Source organism: Phocoena sinus, chromosome 13, assembly GCF_008692025.1.
Source record: "Phocoena sinus isolate mPhoSin1 chromosome 13, mPhoSin1.pri, whole genome shotgun sequence".
In the NCBI taxonomy this organism is placed as follows: Eukaryota; Metazoa; Chordata; class Mammalia; order Artiodactyla; family Phocoenidae; genus Phocoena; species Phocoena sinus.
This window is the reverse complement of record NC_045775.1, coordinates 46,583,982-46,602,929: the sequence shown is the minus strand read 5'-3', so window position 1 is coordinate 46,602,929 and position 18,948 is coordinate 46,583,982. Positions and strand designations below refer to the sequence as shown.

Here is an 18,948-nt window from a genome sequence, read left to right as displayed (position 1 = left end):
TAATAATGTTTCAGCTGGATCTTGAAGAATGACAGAAATTTGCAAGGTGGAAATGGGGAAGGGCATTCCATGCAAATAGAGCACAAAGGTGTTTTGAGCAATCCTAAGTGACATTATAGATGGATTAGAAAAGGGACAAATTTGAAGGTACAGAGACCATTTAGGAAGCTATTGTAATAGTCTAGGCAAGATGTAAATGTATTCATTAATCCACACATTTTCGTTTATAATGAAAGCATTAGATATGGAGATAAGGGTATGTATATTGAAATAAAACTTTTAGGAAAGGGAATTGAGAACAGTTAATAACTATGATCGAATCGGGGGGATCAGGAAACAAAGTGTCTTAAGCCACTAAACCTGCTTCTTTCTCAGCAAGTAAGTTAACCTTAACATCACAAAGAAAATTAGAGTTCACAGACATAAATTCCCTTAACATTCCATCCCCTCCATCTTGGAATTATGTGTATCTGCATCTGTCTTTACCTCTAATCTCAGATGGTATCCCTAATTCTTTTGTTAGTCTAACCTTTTCATCTTTCAACTGATGTTGTTCCCTCTGACCCCCCTTTATTATTAAGATATTTATTCTTGCCATCAGGGAATATACAGTCTAATTGTGGAATTGAATGTATAAATAGATAGAGTGCAACAAAGTAAATTTAGTGGTGGAATTGCAAACAGAGTGCAATGTGATCACTCTTGTCTTTCTCTTTTAACAGCTCTTTTTCCTGTGCCTTCTCTTTAAATATGGTTTCCTAGGGTTATGTTGTTAAGCCTCTTATCCATTCCATGAGCATTCCTGTCCATCATCTCAGCTAATACCCATATTATTCTCTGCTTACTGGACATCTCTATCTGGACAGTCCAGAACTCAGGCATCACAAATTTAATATATCCAAAGTCACACTCATTACATGCTCTAAAATTGTTTGTTGACTCAAGCCAATACCAAAATGAGTGAGATTTGTTCTCTTTTCTCAATGAACTTAAAATCTGGCTGAGCAGAAAATATATACACACAAATTAATTACAGTAAGAGGCAGAGTATGATAAAAGTTTCTCATTGGTTTTATTTGGTTTAGTCATTGAGGTTCTCAGGTGTAGAAATAGATTAATCCGTAATTCCTAGTCTGTGGTTCACTCTCAAAGTGTGTTCATGAACTGTCCTTTTTTGTAAAAAAAATAAAAATCTTATGAATAATATAAATATTTATGAACCCACCATTCAAAAAGGTAACTAAAATTTTGACACTCAGATCTATCTTCCTCTTCCTGTTCTGTCGCCAGTATCTTGTGTCTTAACATATCATTCCTTTTTTTTTAATATTCTGCAAGTACTCTATGCCCTGAATGTAAAGTCTTCAGTGAGCTTTAAGTCAACTATTCATATGTACTTGTATAAATACATTACATATTAATATCATAGATGAATGCTTAATAATGTGATAAATCCACACTTACTCTTTGTATAGATTCTATTCTTATAAAACTGAAAGGAATATTTTGAGATTCAGATCTTCCAGATGCCTTTTTTGAGTACTAATTTTTGCTTTTGACAGCCTAAAATGTAATTTGGAGCTGTGATTTACTGATGTACTCAGTGATTTTTTGTTTTTTCATTACCAGGAATAGTTTAAAAGGGGGAGTGGGCAGTAAGAGCAGAATAATTTAATTTGCTTCTTTTTTAAAAAGACTATTTTATAAAGTCTATTTATAATATCAGTATCTGTGGTCATAAATTATCTTTAAAAATAATTTTCTGACCTCCAATAATGAACTATATTATTTTTATACTTGGATTATAGATACAAACTTTTGGAATCAAAATTAGAATCTACTCTAAAGAAGTCCCTTGAAATAAAAGAAGAAAAAATCGCTGCACTAGAAGCTCGATTAGAAGAGTCCACAAATTATAACCAGCAGTTGCGCCAAGAACTTAAAACAGTAAGTGTGACTTCCTTGGAAAGAATTTTAATTGTCTTTTTTTTATTCTTTCTTTTTTGGCCCCACTGCACGGCTTGCAGGATCTTAGTTCTCTGACCAGGGATTGATCCTGGATTGAACCTAGGCCCTGACAGTGAAAGCACCGAGTCCTAACCACTGGACCACCAGGGAACTCCCAAATTGTCAAATATTTGGACAGAAAAGTGTAAAGTAGAAAATAAAAATGAAACAATTTTATTAACATTTTGTCTATTCTTCCTTTTTCTTAAATTTTAGAATATTCTTAAACAGATCTTTGTCATGTAGTTTGTAACAAACTATTTTGTCTATACACTATAATTTATTCAATCCTATTTCATCTATGAATGTCCCTCATGCAGTAAGCGACATATCAGAATTGTGAGAGTGGGATGGGGAAGAGGCAGGCTTATTTCATTGGGAAGAACTCTCAGTGTGATTCTGACACTTCACGGGCACTCTTTTCCTATGGAGAATCCAGGTAAAAGTTTGGTAGACAAAGATATGGGTGTGAGGATAGCAAGTAGAGGGAAACAGTATGTGTGGTATAAGAAAGCACTTGATCCAAAAATTTGAGGTCCTTTCTAAATTTGTTTTCTTGTGATATTTGGAATTATTCAGTGAAGTATGTGAGGCAGGGGCTACTATTTTCCCCACCTGAATAAACTGAAATTGAAGGGGCTTGCCCTTTCCATAGGGTTAGTGTATGGTAGATTGGTAGAATCGTGTTGTGCCTTATTCTCCCTTTTATCAGCTCTGTAGTCATACCCAGAATGGTTTTACAGTCAACCAAACATTCAGACCAGCAAGTTTACTATAGGCCACATTTAGAGCCATATGATTCAGAACACTATAGGAAATAAAAGCTGATGGTAGGGCACTATCAGGTGTCCATCTTCATATAATTGTCTGCGAGTCATCTTCTCACCAGATGACTGTTGGTTGTGTGTGGGAGCTGCCCTGGCTTTGAGACTTCATGCTTCATAGCAGTCATCGTCTCTTGCAACAACTCCAAGGCACGGATTTAAGATCTTCACAGGCTTAAGATTTAAGAGTTGCTGCACTCAGAGAAGTTCAAAGGTGTAGCTGCCTATTAGGTATTTATAGTTCTCTTAATTACAAATATAATTTAGCAATCAGAGATCATTTTTCCCCTAAGCAGTCTTGCCTGGTAACATAGAATATTCCAATTTTATCAGGTTTCCAGAGAAACAGTTACCCAAAGATGAATTTCTCATGCAGGAAGGGGAAAAGGATTTGTTCCTCATTTGCCAATACCATCATTGCTGGTGTTGGTCTCAGACATTAACATGAAACATATTTTGTTGCAGAAGAAATTCTGGAACTTTGTTTAGTTAACATAAAGAGTTGTCCAAAAAAATAAAATAAAACTTGGTGCCAGATGCCATTAATCTGCTTTATTTTCCAAATTTTTTGCCCTCTTAAGCAATGTGACTACATTGCAAATAAAGTCAATTTCAAGAAGCTACTATGCCAGAAAATAAATGGGTTTGAGGATGGGTTAGTATAAGATGTATTTCAAGTCTAAAAGATAGAGATTTAAAATTCCATCATTATCTTCCAGTTCCAGCCATTTTGGCATAATTGGACTATTATTGGACTAGCTTCCTGCCATAAACATGTATTCAACTGGAATTATACTGTTCTAATTTTTAATATTATATGTGAAGAGGTGTATCACTTGAACATAGACTGTGAAAGCTAAATATGAATAAAGGCATAAAATAACTGCTAAAATAGCATGACAAAGCGGTATTACTAAAATGCCAGCAAAGGAGGTAAAATTAGAATCAAAAAATACAAATGAAGGCAGAAAAAGAAAAAAGGGAGAACAAGGTACAGGTTGGACAAATGGAAAACAAGTAACAAGATAGCAGTTTTAAACCAAACTATGTCAGTAATCACATTAAATATAAATAGTCTAAACACCCCAATTAAAAGGCGGAGAGTAATAAATTAGATAAAAAGGCACCTATATGCTGCCTCTTGAGAAACCTTGATGGAAAAGATGTCATTTTCTATATGAATATAAGTTAGAGATTCTGATTAATGATACATAAGGTAAAGGAACCACTTTTGAAACTTAGTTGTAAGAACAATGGGCTAAAAATGAGAAGTTTTGAGTTTTATTCTCAGGTCCCCTTCTTAATAGTGACATATATCTTTAACTCTTATAAGCCTAGAAAAAAGATCCTGTGGGAAATTAATGTAAAATAGGAGACTGGAAATGATGTCATCCATCCATGTTATTAGGGTGTTGAAAGTATTAAAAAAAAAAAAAAAAGTGGAAAATCAGGATCCCAGAACACCTGTTAGGTCACTTGCTAAGATTTAAATTACATTCTATCTTGGCATCCTTTTTTCTTTAGTCTCACATTATTTTCTAACTCAGTAGTAGTAGCAAAGTTTGAGCCATAAGCTTTCTTAAGGTTGCATCAGACATTGAATTATTTTAAATATTTATATCCTTGTCTCAATAGAAAGTTTGGGGTTAATTTAGAAATTTATGATAATCATTTCCTAGGATAAACTAGTAATTCAGGATAAGTATAATAATCATCAATTTAAATTGAAGAGAGCAATTAAGTTAATAAGTTAATAGTTAATTTTGGCTGACTACCAAGTTGTTAGTTTTTTTGTTTTTTTTGGCTGCATTGGGTCTTCGTTGCTGCGCGTAGGCTTTCTCTAGTTGTGGCAAGAAGGGGCTAGTCTTCGTTGCGGTGCATGGGCTTCTCATTGTGGTGGTTTCTGGTTGCGGAGCATGGGCTTGAGGCACGCGGGCTTCAGTAGTTGCAGCACGTGGGCTCAGTAGTTGTGGCATGCGGCCCCTAGAGCCTGCAGGCTTCAGTAGTTGTGGCACACAGGTTTAGTTGCTCCGCGGCTTGTTGGATCTTCCTGGATCAGGGCTCAAACCCGTATCCCCTGCATTGGCAGGTGGATTCTTAACCACTGCACCACCAGGGAAGTCCCCAAGTTTTTAGTTTTGATTTTGCTCTCTTAAAGTAGGATTTGGTTATACCAGAAAACCAGAAAACCCTAGATAAGATATATCCTTGGATTGCTCACTCTTCATAAAAATGAATTACAGAAATTTTATGTGGGTCAATATCTGAATAAAGAAGTCATTTATTTATTAACATAGGTCATTCTGAGCAACAAAATGCTTCTTAAAAGGCCAGACATATATAGATACTTCTTCAACTTTAGGTATCTTTTTACGGGGAATTAAATGTGTCAAGTCTTTATTTGTTCCTGATATGGGAATCTCTGAAATCTCTAAATCAGCTATAAATAGCTCTAAAAACAATTGTTAGTATCTAGCAACATGTCTATATCCAGTTAATCTATCCTTCAGTGATATTTTCGTCATAAACAGTAGGATCTGAAATTACAAAATATATTGTAGGAACATGGCATATAAGCAGAGTATATTTAATATTTCTACAGGAAAGGAGTTGAATTCTGCAAAGCATAAATTGTGATCATAATAATGATAATCGTATATATTACTTATCATATTTTTAAATGAACTGTCTCTCACATTCACCAGACCATTGCGGAGTCAAACTATGATAAATATTATAACCTTGGTGGTATGTTTCTTCCCCATTAAAATATTTTAAATAAACTAAAACAATATTATAAATCAACTATACTTCAATTTTTTAAAATATTTTAAATAAAATTGTAGGTGAAAAAGAATTATGAAGCTCTCAAGCAGAGACAAGATGAGGAAAAGATGGTACAGAGCTCTCCTCCAGTTTCTGGTGAAGATAACAAATGGGAGCGAGAAAGTCAAGAAACAACCAGAGAGCTTCTGAAAGTTAAAGACAGATTAATTGAAGTTGAAAGAAATGTAAGTAGTTTAGTATGAATAAGGTTTTTTAGAAGTAAAGGATCATTGAATATATAACTCAGAAAATTTATCTAATTTGTAGCTTTGTTCATGTTATACTTTCTTGACTGGTTTATTTTTTAATATTAAAAAAACACAGAAAAACTAATAATTTAATACTCTTTTCTTCGTCACCCTCATGTAAGTCTATCAGGAAGCTTTGTCAACTCTGTCTTGTAAATATAACCCAAACTCATCTACTTCTCTTCATCTCTGCTGCTACCACTCTAGTCTAAGGTACCATTATCTCTCATCTGGACTATTAGAATATCCTCCTAACTGGCTTGCCCCTTTCACTCCCAAACTAACCCATTCTTTTTTGTGTTTTTTTTTTTTGCGGTACGCGGGCCTCTCACTGTTGTGGCCTCTCCCGTTGCGGAGCACAGGCTCCGGACTTGCAGGCTCAGCGGCCATGGCTCACGGGCCCAGCCACTCCGCGGCATGTGGGATCTTCCCGCACCGGGGCACAAACCCGTGTCCCCTGCATCGGCAGGCAGACTCTCAACCACTGCGCCACCAGGGAAGCCCTAACCCATTCTTAATGTAGTAACCTAGAGTTATTTTTAAAACATAATCCAGGTCATGTCATTTTCCTGCATAAAATCTTCAGTGGCTTCCCATTTCATTTATAATAAAATCCATATTCTTTACTGCATCTGTAAGATCCTTTTTGATATTGCCCTGCCTGTATCTCGGACCTTATACCATATTATTCTTCCACCAACCATTCTTATTAATCAGGGGATAATATTATTATTATCTGTTAATATGTGGAAAACATGGAACAGTGACTGGGACATAATAAGTAAATTAATTGTAGTCATATTGGCCTTTTCTATTTGTTCCTATCTCAGGGCTTTTCTGTTTGCTTCCGTTTTCTGTGTGTATGTTACCATAATTTAAATAAATCCCACATCAGTGGACATTTATTTTCAGATATTGCTGCAATGAAAATCCGTATATAACATGTTCATAGGGTAATAAATTCCTTTCAGTAGAATTGATAGGGCAAAGAGCATATATATATATATATATATATATATATATACACACACATATTTCGGTGTGTATGTGTGTGTATTTAATTTTTTTTAACATCTTTATTGGAGTATAATTGCTTTACAATGCTGTGTTAGTTTCTGCTTTTTAATTTTAATTGATATAATCATATGAGCTTTTCAGAAATATCAATTTTCAATCCCACTAACAGAATACCTATTTTTTCAGATTAACATTGGATATTACCAGCCTTTTAATTTTTATTGAAGTGATAGGAGAAAATGTTTTGTGTGTTTTATATTATTAGCGAGCTATTTTATGTCTTTTTTATGTATATATCAGCCATATATGAATACCTGTGTTTCATTATTCAGTGATATATATGTATAGATCAATCACTTGGATTAATAATTACATTTCAGAAAATTTGGTGTGTAATGTACAAGATAAATCTCTTTTTCCGTTGACTTCTTCTATAAATTTCCATTGGGGTAAAAATTTACCTGGTTGTCATAGTTTAGCCATTTTAGATGATGGGTTTATAAAGATGTCTACCCTATATTAGACTGGTAATTTTTGTGCATTTGCTAGTACATATATTGTTAACTTTGTACTTTTCCATTGTAAACTTTTTCTTGTTCTGAGATATCTACTCTCAGTTATCTCTTCTCTTCATTATAGACTGTAGGAATTTTTCTTATTCTTAGGGAATACCCAGACTTATCATTAGAGTTTGTACATTTTGGTTTCTAAAGAGCTGACCTATAATAGTAGTTAACATGTGTAGGTGAAAAATGGTTCACCTCTTTGGTGTATCAAAATGGTATACAAGTACATCATTATTCCATATTATTTTCCAGTGTAAATTTTTTTTCATCCTTTTTATGTGATCAAATGAACAAAACACAAGTACAATATCAACACCCATTTTTAAAGCATTTTTCTTCCTCAGCTTTGATTTTATGGTATAATATATGGGTCAAATCATGACTTGCCTTTTATGCAGTGATATGTAGTATATATAACTTGAAGGCCTATAAAGTGAATGTTGTCTTTGTCCCATAAGGTAGATACGATAAATGTGATCTGTTGTGATTCAGTTGTAACTTTCTTTGCATGTTGCAATTATACAGATTCTGGCCGTGTACATTAAAGTTTTGTTTTGGTTTTCTAAAGGATTCTTTGTTTATACTTTTTGATGCTAATTTTTATTTAGAAATGATCTTGAAAATGTAGTATCCATAACAAACATTTTATTATCTATCACATTAAATATAATGATTTACATAGTAATTCAGCTGTTTAACTATAAAATTGAAATATGGCCATATGTATTGGAAAAATTGAAAATAGTATGTTTTGTCTGGATTTGCTCCAGAAGTCCTATAGATGAAATAGAGTTTTAGTGAGTGTTTTATGCCATGAAAAAAACACTAAAGAAAATATGTAACATCTGTTAAGTCTATTACGGACTAAATTTTTTAAACAGATGGCTTAGATTGTTCCTGCTTCTCTTCCAAATATTTGTGTTTATAAAATACTTAGTTTTGCTGCTACCCCTGGGACCACCACGTGTGTGTGTGTGTGTGTGCGCACGCGCGCATGTGCATGCACATGCGCACATCTCTGTGTGTATATATATATATATTTTATATATATATATATATATTTGCCTTTGGGCAATTTGAAAAGGTACACTCCATTGGCTAGACATAGCCCCATGCACTCTGGGCACTTTTGAACAGCATAAAAACCATTGAACTGACAATCCCATTCTAGTTTTTTGTGTTAATAAATATATGTATAATGGAATATGTTATTTGTTGGACATTATAAAGCAGGCAGAGCACAGACACAATAGTATATTAGGGTTTTAGTATTGCTTTCTTTTCCTTAGATTAAATATCTTTTTACAGTTTGGGATAGAGGGGAAGTGTTTTGTCTTTTTCTCTTTTAAGATTGTTGAGTTTTTTTGGATTATAATGGTAATAAACACTTGGATAATATTCTAGTATTTGTTAAACAGAAATATGTTTGATGCTGCTTTTTTTTAAATATGTGATTTCTTTATTCAGAATGCTACACTACAAGCAGAGAAGCAAGCATTGAAAACTCAACTGAAGCAACTTGAGACACAGAACAATAATTTGCAGGCTCAGATTCTTGCACTTCAGAGGCAGACAGTATCATTACAGGAGCAGAATACCACTCTTCAAACACAGAATGCCAAGCTTCAGGTTGTAATGTAAAATTATCGGGATATGCAACAAAACTCTTGAATTATGCTATTATGCTATTAAAATAAGGATGACTAGACATGGTAACATTGTTTCCTAGAGAGAGAATTTAACAATTAGTTGAAGATAAAGTATTTCTATATGTGCTTTGCCAAATTTTCGGATATCAGCATTTTTTAAATGTCAGAGCCTCTAAATTAAGTAGTAAATTTACTCATCAAATAAAGATAATTTTATTTTTATTGACTTTATGGGCTTTTACCCGTTTCATCAAGCTGCTAATAATTAATCAGGTAGAAACCCTTGTTTTAGAGTATGATTGCAGCATATCTATTAGTTAAGTTACTGGAAAACAACACAGCATGAGAATTTTGTCTTCGGACTTATCCTTAATTCAAATGATCCATCTTGCACTTAACACTACCAGTGTCTTTTCAAATAGAACAGTCAAGTGGGGGAAAGTGCAACCACTCTGAAACCTCTTAAAAAGAAGTGAAGAAGTTCCCCCTCTGAATCTAAACATTCTTCTTTCTCTAACTCTTTTCCAAATGATACAGCAAATACTAATTTAATTTAGACTTGAGAAAATTACCAATTGAATATTCACAAGTAATTCTTTACTTCTATCAACTCTCAACTTCTAGAAAATGATAAACTAGCATTTCAAATTTTGTTCTTTTTCATGGAATTGTTGCTAATCACCTTCATTCAAGATAATTTAACCCTGGGAATTCCCGGGCAGTCCAGTGGTTAGGACTCCACGCTTCCACTGCAGGGGGCCCAGGTTCAATCCCTGATCGGGGAACTAAGATTCTGTAAGCCGTGCGGCTCTGCCAAAAATAAATTAATTAATTAAATTAAATAATTCAACCCCAAACATATATATGATATGTATCTCATAATATATATCGTAACACCTACCAAAAATCAAAATTAAATGATAACCTTATTCTTTAGGGTGCTAAAATCCAAATTTTCTCAGTATAATATGAATATATCCGCAGTGATTTATTTAGTGCTTCCTAAAGTTAACATTGTCTTTTACTATAAAAAAAAGAACATTATAAGCTATTTTTCTTGTGTCTAATACAGTATGCATTCTTGTAGGTTGAAAATTCCACTCTGAATTCCCAAAGTACCTCACTTATGAACCAGAATGCACAACTCCTAATCCAGCAGTCTTCCTTAGAAAATGAAAATGAATCTGTAATCAAAGAGCGAGAAGACCTGAAATCTCTCTATGATTCTCTGATCAAAGATCATGAAAAGCTGGAACTTCTGCATGAACGACAGGCTTCAGAGTATGAGTCTCTCATTGCTAAGCATGGAACTCTAAAGTCTGCCCACAAAAATCTTGAGGTGGAACATAAAGACCTTGAAGATCGGTAATTTATTATCTTTTCTTGTGCTGTTAACTTAAAACCAATTTTCAGTGGGTAATATAATAAATTGTATATGTTAAACAGGTCTGAGATAATTTATGTAGGACATATATATAAATTTACATGTTTTATGTGATACATATTAATAAATTACTATTGTTTCCTTTATTTCTAAAATGTTTTCTTTTTTTCTAAGGAAATATTATAAACCAAATACATAACTTTTTTTTCCAGTTACAATCAGTTACTAAAACAGAAAGGACAATTGGAAGATTTGGAAAAAACACTGAAGGTAGAACAGGAAAAAATGCTGCTTAAAAACAAAAACCATGAAACTGTAGCTGCAGAATACAAGAAACTTTGTGGTGAAAATGATAGGTAATAAATATTTATATATTTTAGTTTTGTATTATTCATTATATCCAACGTGTATGTTGCCCCTTTGTAGTACCATCCATAACTTAGAATTTTTTAAAAAGACCCCAGAGCAGTAAGTAAATTACCCACCGAAATCATGTAGCTAGTTATAGAATGACAGACGAAAACCTGGATCTTCTGCTTTCTCTTGTTGTTTCTCTCTTGATTTATTCAACTAATTAAGTTTTTAAGCCACATTATATAACAAAATTTCCATGTATGTCGATAGAATTTACATACTTTATTGAGACAGAATGTAATGAAACCTGACTCTTTATGTCTTTCTCTTTCTGCTAGTCTGGTATCCTGATTCTTGTCTTTGAAGGTGCTAAAAGTGAGCAGCTATGTCATTTTCTAGCTCATTGTTTGTACTTTTAGTTTTAACTGTCTTAGGTTTTAATGGTCTCATATTGCCATGGGGCAATTATTTTTTAATTTGAAGCCTTGGGAAAATCAAAACTTGTCAACTGGTGATCACCCTACTTCATAAGAGTACATTTTCAAAAAATTTTTGGAAGCCTTTGAAAAATTTAGACAGCCTAAACATTTGTACTGCTTTTACATTGCCGTAGCAGAAGTGCTGAAAGACAGCACACAAAATTCAATGGGGATCATTCATTGAGTATTTGTCCTATTACAGATTTAATGCAATCTATTTTTAGAATTAAACATCCATTTCTTTTCCTTTATTAAAAATATCCCTAGGCTTCTAGAGCCATTTTCATTTTCATACTTAGTAGTTTTTAATTTAGGAATTTTTACAACTAGAAATTCTGTACTGATGGATTTGAACTTTAACAAGCTCAACACCAAGCTAGAATCAAGGAACATATATTTGTACAGTATAAACAACAGAAGACCAAATTATGACAAGTTATAGGATACAAGAACATATTACATACATAACATTGGGGAATACGTTTAGTCTGGAAGTCCCATCTTCAACCTAACCTTTTTTCCTTGTTGGGATTCACACCAAACTGGGACAGTTTGTGAACTTGAGTAGACCTTCCAGAAATCTGTTTTGCATACATTAATGAAGAGTCTCCAGAAAGAACTCAGCCTAAATGATAAGAAGAAATTGAGCATGACAAACTTGAACCAGAAGATTATGCAGGCTTGGAAGGGAAGAGTGGTCCTGAGTAGAGTATTTTCTGTCTCTCAATGCTGTTCTTGCCCAGCTTTTATGCACTCATGCCTGTGTTCTAAGGGAAGAAAAGGTTTTAAGTAAAACCTGAAAGAGCTCTTTTACAAATAAAAGATATTTGTGAAGACTTAATCTAAAGAACAGTAGTTTATCCATTTCTCTAAATAGCGTAAGTTTTAATCTTAGATAATGCCAAACCAAGAAAGTTGGTGGACTAGGTTGTCTTGGTCTCTTTAGAATTATGTTCACTGAATTGCATTTTGGTGTTAACGTTCTCAGCTTTGAGGGACAATGTTAAAAAACTCTCTTAAAGAGGTTATTTTAGTATTTGCCAGTGAGATGATATTGAGGACATTGTTTATTCTACCTCTTTATATCCCCTCCTGCCATGAAGCATTATGTAGCTGTCTATATGCCTCAGTGAGGTTTGCCCAGCTGTTACACACATGGCATGCATTCATACATGGATTCAACCTATTAATGGAGTGTTTATTGTATGTTTCTGGTCTTGCCATTTTACTTTTTTACCAAGTCATGATTTTTTAAAATATTATTTTATTATTTATAATTCTTATAAGCGTACTCAAAGTGTTTGGAAAATGAGTTGAATTAAATTATTAGATGTTCTGAGCAAGTATCATCCTGAGCAAAAGTTTATTTTGTTTGGCTCCCTCCACCTTTTGTGGGTTCCTGATCTTAATTCCTTCCATAAGATGAAGGTTAGTAAACTACAGCTAGCTTAGCAGGCCACATCCAGCCTGCAGCCTGTTTTGGTACAACCCCAAACAAAGAACCGTTTTTACATCTTAAAACGTTGTGGTGGGGGACAAAAAAGAAGAGCATGCTGTAGATTGCATGCGACCCACAAAGCCTAAGGTATTTATTACTCTCCGGTCCTTTATAGAAAGAACTTGCTGATCTCCCTCCTAGAGGTCAGTGGACCTTGTTCTAAAGGTATAATAGTGGAAAGGAACAGAAAAGGCTATACTGTGATTTTTACAAAAAAATCCAAAATTTATCATGAATAATTGAGGACTGCATAAATATGAACAATTTGCCACAACTGCAGAAATCTCAATAACTAAATTTTTTTTTTTTTTTGCGGTACGCGGGCCTCTCACTGTTTTGGCCTCTCCCGTTGCGGAGCACAGGCTCCGGACGCGCAGGCTCAGCGGCCATGGCTCACGGGCCCAGCCGCTCCACGGCATGTGGGATCTTCCCGGACTGGGGCACAAACCCGTGTCCCCTGCATCGGCCGGCAGACTCTCAACCACTGCGCCACCAGGGAAGCCCTCAATAACTAGAATTTTGATTGAAGTTTGTATATCTCAGTTATCTGGCAACAGATTGATAGATTACCATGTCTCATACTGGATTGATTAATTTGCTCAATCTGATTTTTCTTTATTTTTCATGTTGAATTGTAGAATCTGAATTCTCTAGGTTAATCAAAACTGGATTGGTTATTTTCTCTTTTGTCCTTTAATCTAAATATTTTTCAATTAATACTTAAAAGTTTTAAAATATAGTTTTTACAGACTAGAAACTGATTCTTGATAAGTTTAATCACTGGCAAGAGAATCTTTTATATTCTTTAAGTATGTCTGAATGTGATTTACAGCATTTTCACACTGTAAATTATAATGAAATCTATTAAGAGAATCTAACTCTATTTATATCATGATTTCTAATTATAGGTTGAATCATACATATAATCAGCTTTTAAAAGAGACTGAAGTTTTACAAACTGACCATAAAAACTTGAAAAGTCTTCTAAATAGTTCCAGACTGGAACAAACAAGATTAGAAGCTGAATTTTCAAAGTTAAAGGAACAATACCAACAACTGGACATCACATCCACCAAGCTAAATAACCAGTGTGAGGTGAGCTTAATAAGTTTAATTTGCTGTTTCCTTCTCTTTAGGTATCAAGACTTGCCTAAAAAGTAAACAATCATATTATAATAATGATAATAGCAGTATATGTTTAGTGGGGTATTTCCAAAAGAATTGGTCAGGGATAATTGAAATTCACAAATCATTCAGAAAAACTTCCTTCTTCCTTTATCATTAATTTCAACAATTTTTATTATTAGTTTAAACTTATATGTTCAGATACTTTGAAAAATTAACTCTTGTTTAATGAAAAAATGTTTACTGACCACCTGGCATGTATTAGTAAACCAAAAAGGTAAAAATCTCATTCCTTGTGGCGCTTATATTCTGGTGGAAGGAAGCAGACAATAAACGTAATAAGTAAGTGAAATATATAGTGTTTCAGTGTTTCATTACATACGGCTGTGTAACAATTTACTCCAAAACATGGTGGTATAAAACAGCCATTTTTTATGCTCACATATTCTGTGGGTCAGAATTTGGACAGGGACAGTGGGGCCAGTTTGTCTCTGCTCCACTTGCATCTGGGCCCTCAGTTGGAAGATTGAAAGGCTGAGTGCATGTTTGGTGTTGATGCTGGCTATCGGCTAGAAGCATCAGTTTCCTCTTCACGTGATCTCTCCCCATGGACTGGTTTGGGCTTTCTCACAACGTGGTGAGAGCCAGACAGAAGCCATGTCTATGTTAATGATCAAGCCTCAGAAGTCATGCAGCATCATTTCCCCTGCATTCCATTCACCGAGGCAGTCAAAGTCCCATCCAGGTTCAAGGGAAAGAGAAATAGACTCAGCCTCTTGATGGTGAATGGCAAGATTCCGGAAGAGCATATGGACTGGAAATACTGCTGTAACCATTTTGAAGATTAGTCTGCAACATATGGTATGTTACAAGATGATAAGTTATGTGCAAGTAAAAATGGAGTAGGGTAAAGGGGGATAAGGACTCCCAAAGTGGATGAGGGAGTATAGATTGAAATTTTAACTAGGCATCCCTGAACACAGATTTGAAGATTAGTGTATTATTATGTGGATATCTGGGGAAAGAACATTCCAGGCAAACAGCCCACACAGTGAACCTAGGTCAGGGGAATACTGGTATGTTTGAGGAATACTCAAGGAAGCTAGTGTGGCTGGAGTGGAATGAGCAAAGCGGGGAGAGTAGTAGGAGATGAGCTCAGAGATATGCCTGGGCCAGATATGTTGCCTTTATAGACCAATGTAAAACACTTTTCTGAGTAAAACAGGGGAGCCATGGGAGCGTTTTGAACAGAAGTGACATCTGCCTTATGTATACAGGTCTACTCTTAACATAATTCCATGCCTCTTCCCATGATTGTTTGATAAAGTGATAAAAGTTTTGAAATAGAAAAAGGATATTGAAAGCCTTAAATAATTCTTAAATTTTATGATTTGTCCCTAAATTGTTAAAGCTTGAGTATAGCTTAACATCTGAATTTCTTGGAACTTTTAGGAAACCAGCACTTAAGCAAACCCTTAAATGGAATTAGTAATAGACTGCATCAGAAAAGTAATACTTAAAAGCTTTTTGTCTGAAATCACAAACTAATAGAAAAATTAGTTTGGAATCATACATATTTAATTACCCAACAGAGTTCAGAAATTATAGAACATTCATTCTGCCTGTGATTTACAAAAGTTTAAATAAAATATAATTGGGGTAATACACTTACAGAGGAACATGACATACAGTGAAGAACATGACAAAATCAACTTCCCCGGAAACAATAAAATTGGACAGAACTATAAAAAACAACCTTTTTAGGGCTCTGGAACTCAAGCAAAGACATACAACAAATTGAGAAGAATTTGTTAAAGAAAAACTACTCAGCTTTGGGTAGGAGGTTGTTTGAGGCATTTAATCATGTGACTTCTCCCGTTCTTAGTCCCTTCCTCCCTTTTCTCCATACCTGGTAGTTCAGGCAAGGGGCAAGCCTTGAAAACCAACCACTTTGCTACTGGAGGGGACTGGCTTGATTTGAGCAGAGAACAGGAGAGTTCCACACCCAGGAGGGCTGTCAAAGGTCAACTGTCAGATAGCCTGAGGTTGGAATGTTAGATGTGGCAAGTCACAGACCAGGAAACTACTCAGAAATTTAACATGGAGATCCAAGGAATGAGACAGCTAGCCATAATTTGTCTTGATAAGGTCCTACATGTCACTGGTGGTCTAGAAGACTGCTCAGGAGAGATCAGAAAGGGCCCTAACTACCTTATCCCTGGCTGATTGTCCCAACTTGAGTCAAATGCTAACCCTTGGGTAGGGGCTAAGTCATATAATAACATGATTTGGAGGGAGTGGAAAAATGAATCCATGGTGTCGGAGGTTCGTATAGTAGTTAATCTTTGTGGGAAGGGGTGGTAATTGGAAGAGACCACAACAAGTGTTTCTGGAATACAATTAATGTGCTGTTTCTTGATCTGGGTGCTGCTTCACACATGAGTTCATTTTGTGATAATTCACTGAGCTGTATATACACTTAAAATTTGTTCTCTTTTCTGTATATGTGTTTTATCAGTTGTCTACTGATGCAGTAATGCTGTATAAGAGCCATAGAACCTCAGTGGTAAGGGACAGTAAACATTTATTTTTGCTCATGAGTCTGGGTTAGCTGAGCAGATGTGCTAATCTGCATTGATGTGTGCGCTAAGATCAGTTGATCTTGGTAGGGCTTGCTCCTGTATCTGCAGTTAGCTGGCACGTACCCTGAGAGCTGGCTGGTCTAAGGTGGCCCCAGCTGGTGTAACTTGTCTGTGCCATGTGGTCTCTTATCCTTCAATAGGATTCCAAGAGACTGAAGGGAAGCACATAAGCCTCTTGGGGCCTAGGCTTGGAACTATCACACCATCACTTCTGCCTCCTTCCCTTGGCCAGAGGCATTCCAAATTCAAGAAGAGGGAAAGTAGATTCCACTTCTTGATAGGAAAAGTGAGAAGTCACAGCACAAGAGGGTACAGGGAGGAGCACTGCATTCAATTTTGCAGTGAATCTACCACATATGTTGTATTTCAATTTAACAACATATAGATAAATAAAACAAATATAGCACAGTATTGACAGTTGTTAGATCTAGATGGCTATTTATGGATATTCATAGTATACTTTCTGCTTTTTCTTTTTTTTTTTTCTTGCTTTTTCTCCCTACGTTTAAAAAATATATTCTACATGTGACACTAAATTTTGACAATCACTACTTTGGGCTCTCTGACTTCTACTGAAACCTCTGGCCTAACTAAGGCATATTTCTAATTTCTATTGACTACAGAGAAGAAGCAGCTCAATCATGCTGGCAGCCTAACTACTAGTAATAATCAGTAGTAATACCACCCACTTATGTATTTATTTATTTATTTACTTACTTATTTTTGCGGTACACGGGCTTCTCACTGTTGTGACCTCTCCCATTGCGGAGCACAGGCTCCGGATGCGCAGGCTCAGCGGCCATGGCTCACGGGTCCAGCCGCTCCACGGCATGTGGGATCTTCCCGGACCGGGGCACGAACCCGTGTCCCCTGCATCGGCAGGCGGACTGTCAACCACTGCGCCACCAGGGAAGCCCCCACCCATTTATTGATACTAGATTACCTGACTCCCCTGGATCAAGCCATAAAAATTATACACAAACTGTTAAGGTTTCTTGAAAACAGTGGTTGGGGAAAGAATGAGGTATATTAAGTACCTACTGTGTGCCATAGGCATGACACCACATACTTTACATATATTATTTAATCCTTGCAACAGTCTTGGGGGATGGGAGTTGTTATCCTCAATTTATAAGTGGGGTCATTGAGGCTCAGAGAGTTACTAATTTGTTCAGCATTTTATAGCTACTTAAACGGAAGGCCAGAGATAGGAATCTAGCTTTGGACTCTAAGTCAAACAGCTGTAAAGAAAGCAGTGTTTGTTTTTGGAACTAGATAATTTATTATATGTTAAACCCAGTGTTTGTGAGAATTAAGAAAACATATGTGTCCAGCACATAACCCAGTACTTTAGCTGTCATTATTACTAAAATAATCACTCATGTTCTAATCAGAGTACAACTATCTGATTGTTCAAATAGCAGAAGACTTAAATCTTTGTGAAGTACTTATATTTTTCAGATGTTTTGGGGATTTATGTTAAATATAAATGTTGATATTTTTAAAAATAAATGTTTGTGTTTAAACAGTTGCTAAGCCAACTTAAAGGAAATTTAGAAGAGGAAAATCGACATCTACTAGATCAAATTCAGACATTAATGCTACAGAACAGAACACTATTGGAGCAGAATATGGAAAGCAAGGATCTTTTTCATGTTGAACAAAGACAGTACATGTAGGTACCAAATAATCTTGCACTCTGAAATATTACTCATGATTTTATCATTGCCATACCTGGTGGCAGAGGAAATGCAATGCTAATTTTTCTTGATTTTCAACATTATTATTTCGATATATATTTTTTTAATGTTTATGTTCTGGGCTAATAACCAGAAAAACTAACATAAAAACACATGGATCCTACTCTTAATGAACTATTAATATAAAGCAAGAAATACAAATAAATTCTGTAATGGAGGTGTGTATAGGAAACCATAGAAATACAGCAAATATAAGGGAAGGAATACCTTAGTCTGCAAGAGAAGGTGGACTTTCTAAAGATGATTGCTTGAGCTGAGACTTAAAGGTTCAGTAGGAGTTTGCCTAAGGAGGCATACCAGCCAAGAGAGCAGCAAATGCAGAAACAGGAGGTGTGATGAAAGTATATTATTACTGTGGTATAGGATCTAAAAATTAATTGTTCTTGCTGGAACAAAATTGAGGAAGGAGGAGTAGCAGAGAAGTGGCTAAACACTCAGGAGCCACTTGACAAAGGTTTTCTTTGCCGTACAAAAGACTTGCTGAAAAATTTGATCGGGAAGTAATGTGATCAGATTTGTGCTTTTTGCTTGTTTGATTAATTGTTTGTTTAAACCACTGATGACATTAG

The 18,948-nt window shown here is 35.1% G+C and overlaps 1 protein-coding gene across 5 annotated transcripts in view; it reads left to right on the top strand.

The window, feature by feature from the left end:
• Positions 1-18,948, top strand: part of CCDC88A (coiled-coil domain containing 88A) — a 125,952-nt gene that overhangs the window by 89,227 nt on the left and 17,777 nt on the right. For all 5 annotated transcript variants that reach the window (XM_032652632.1, XM_032652633.1, XM_032652631.1 and 2 more), the window contains exons 17-23: positions 1,809-1,947; positions 5,678-5,842; positions 8,956-9,117; positions 10,225-10,502; positions 10,734-10,877; positions 13,761-13,947; positions 18,149-18,294. In XM_032652632.1, the coding sequence (XP_032508523.1) occupies positions 1,809-1,947; positions 5,678-5,842; positions 8,956-9,117; positions 10,225-10,502; positions 10,734-10,877; positions 13,761-13,947; positions 18,149-18,294 (1,221 nt within the window). The remainder of the gene's footprint in view (positions 1-1,808; positions 1,948-5,677; positions 5,843-8,955; positions 9,118-10,224; positions 10,503-10,733; positions 10,878-13,760; positions 13,948-18,148; positions 18,295-18,948) is intronic.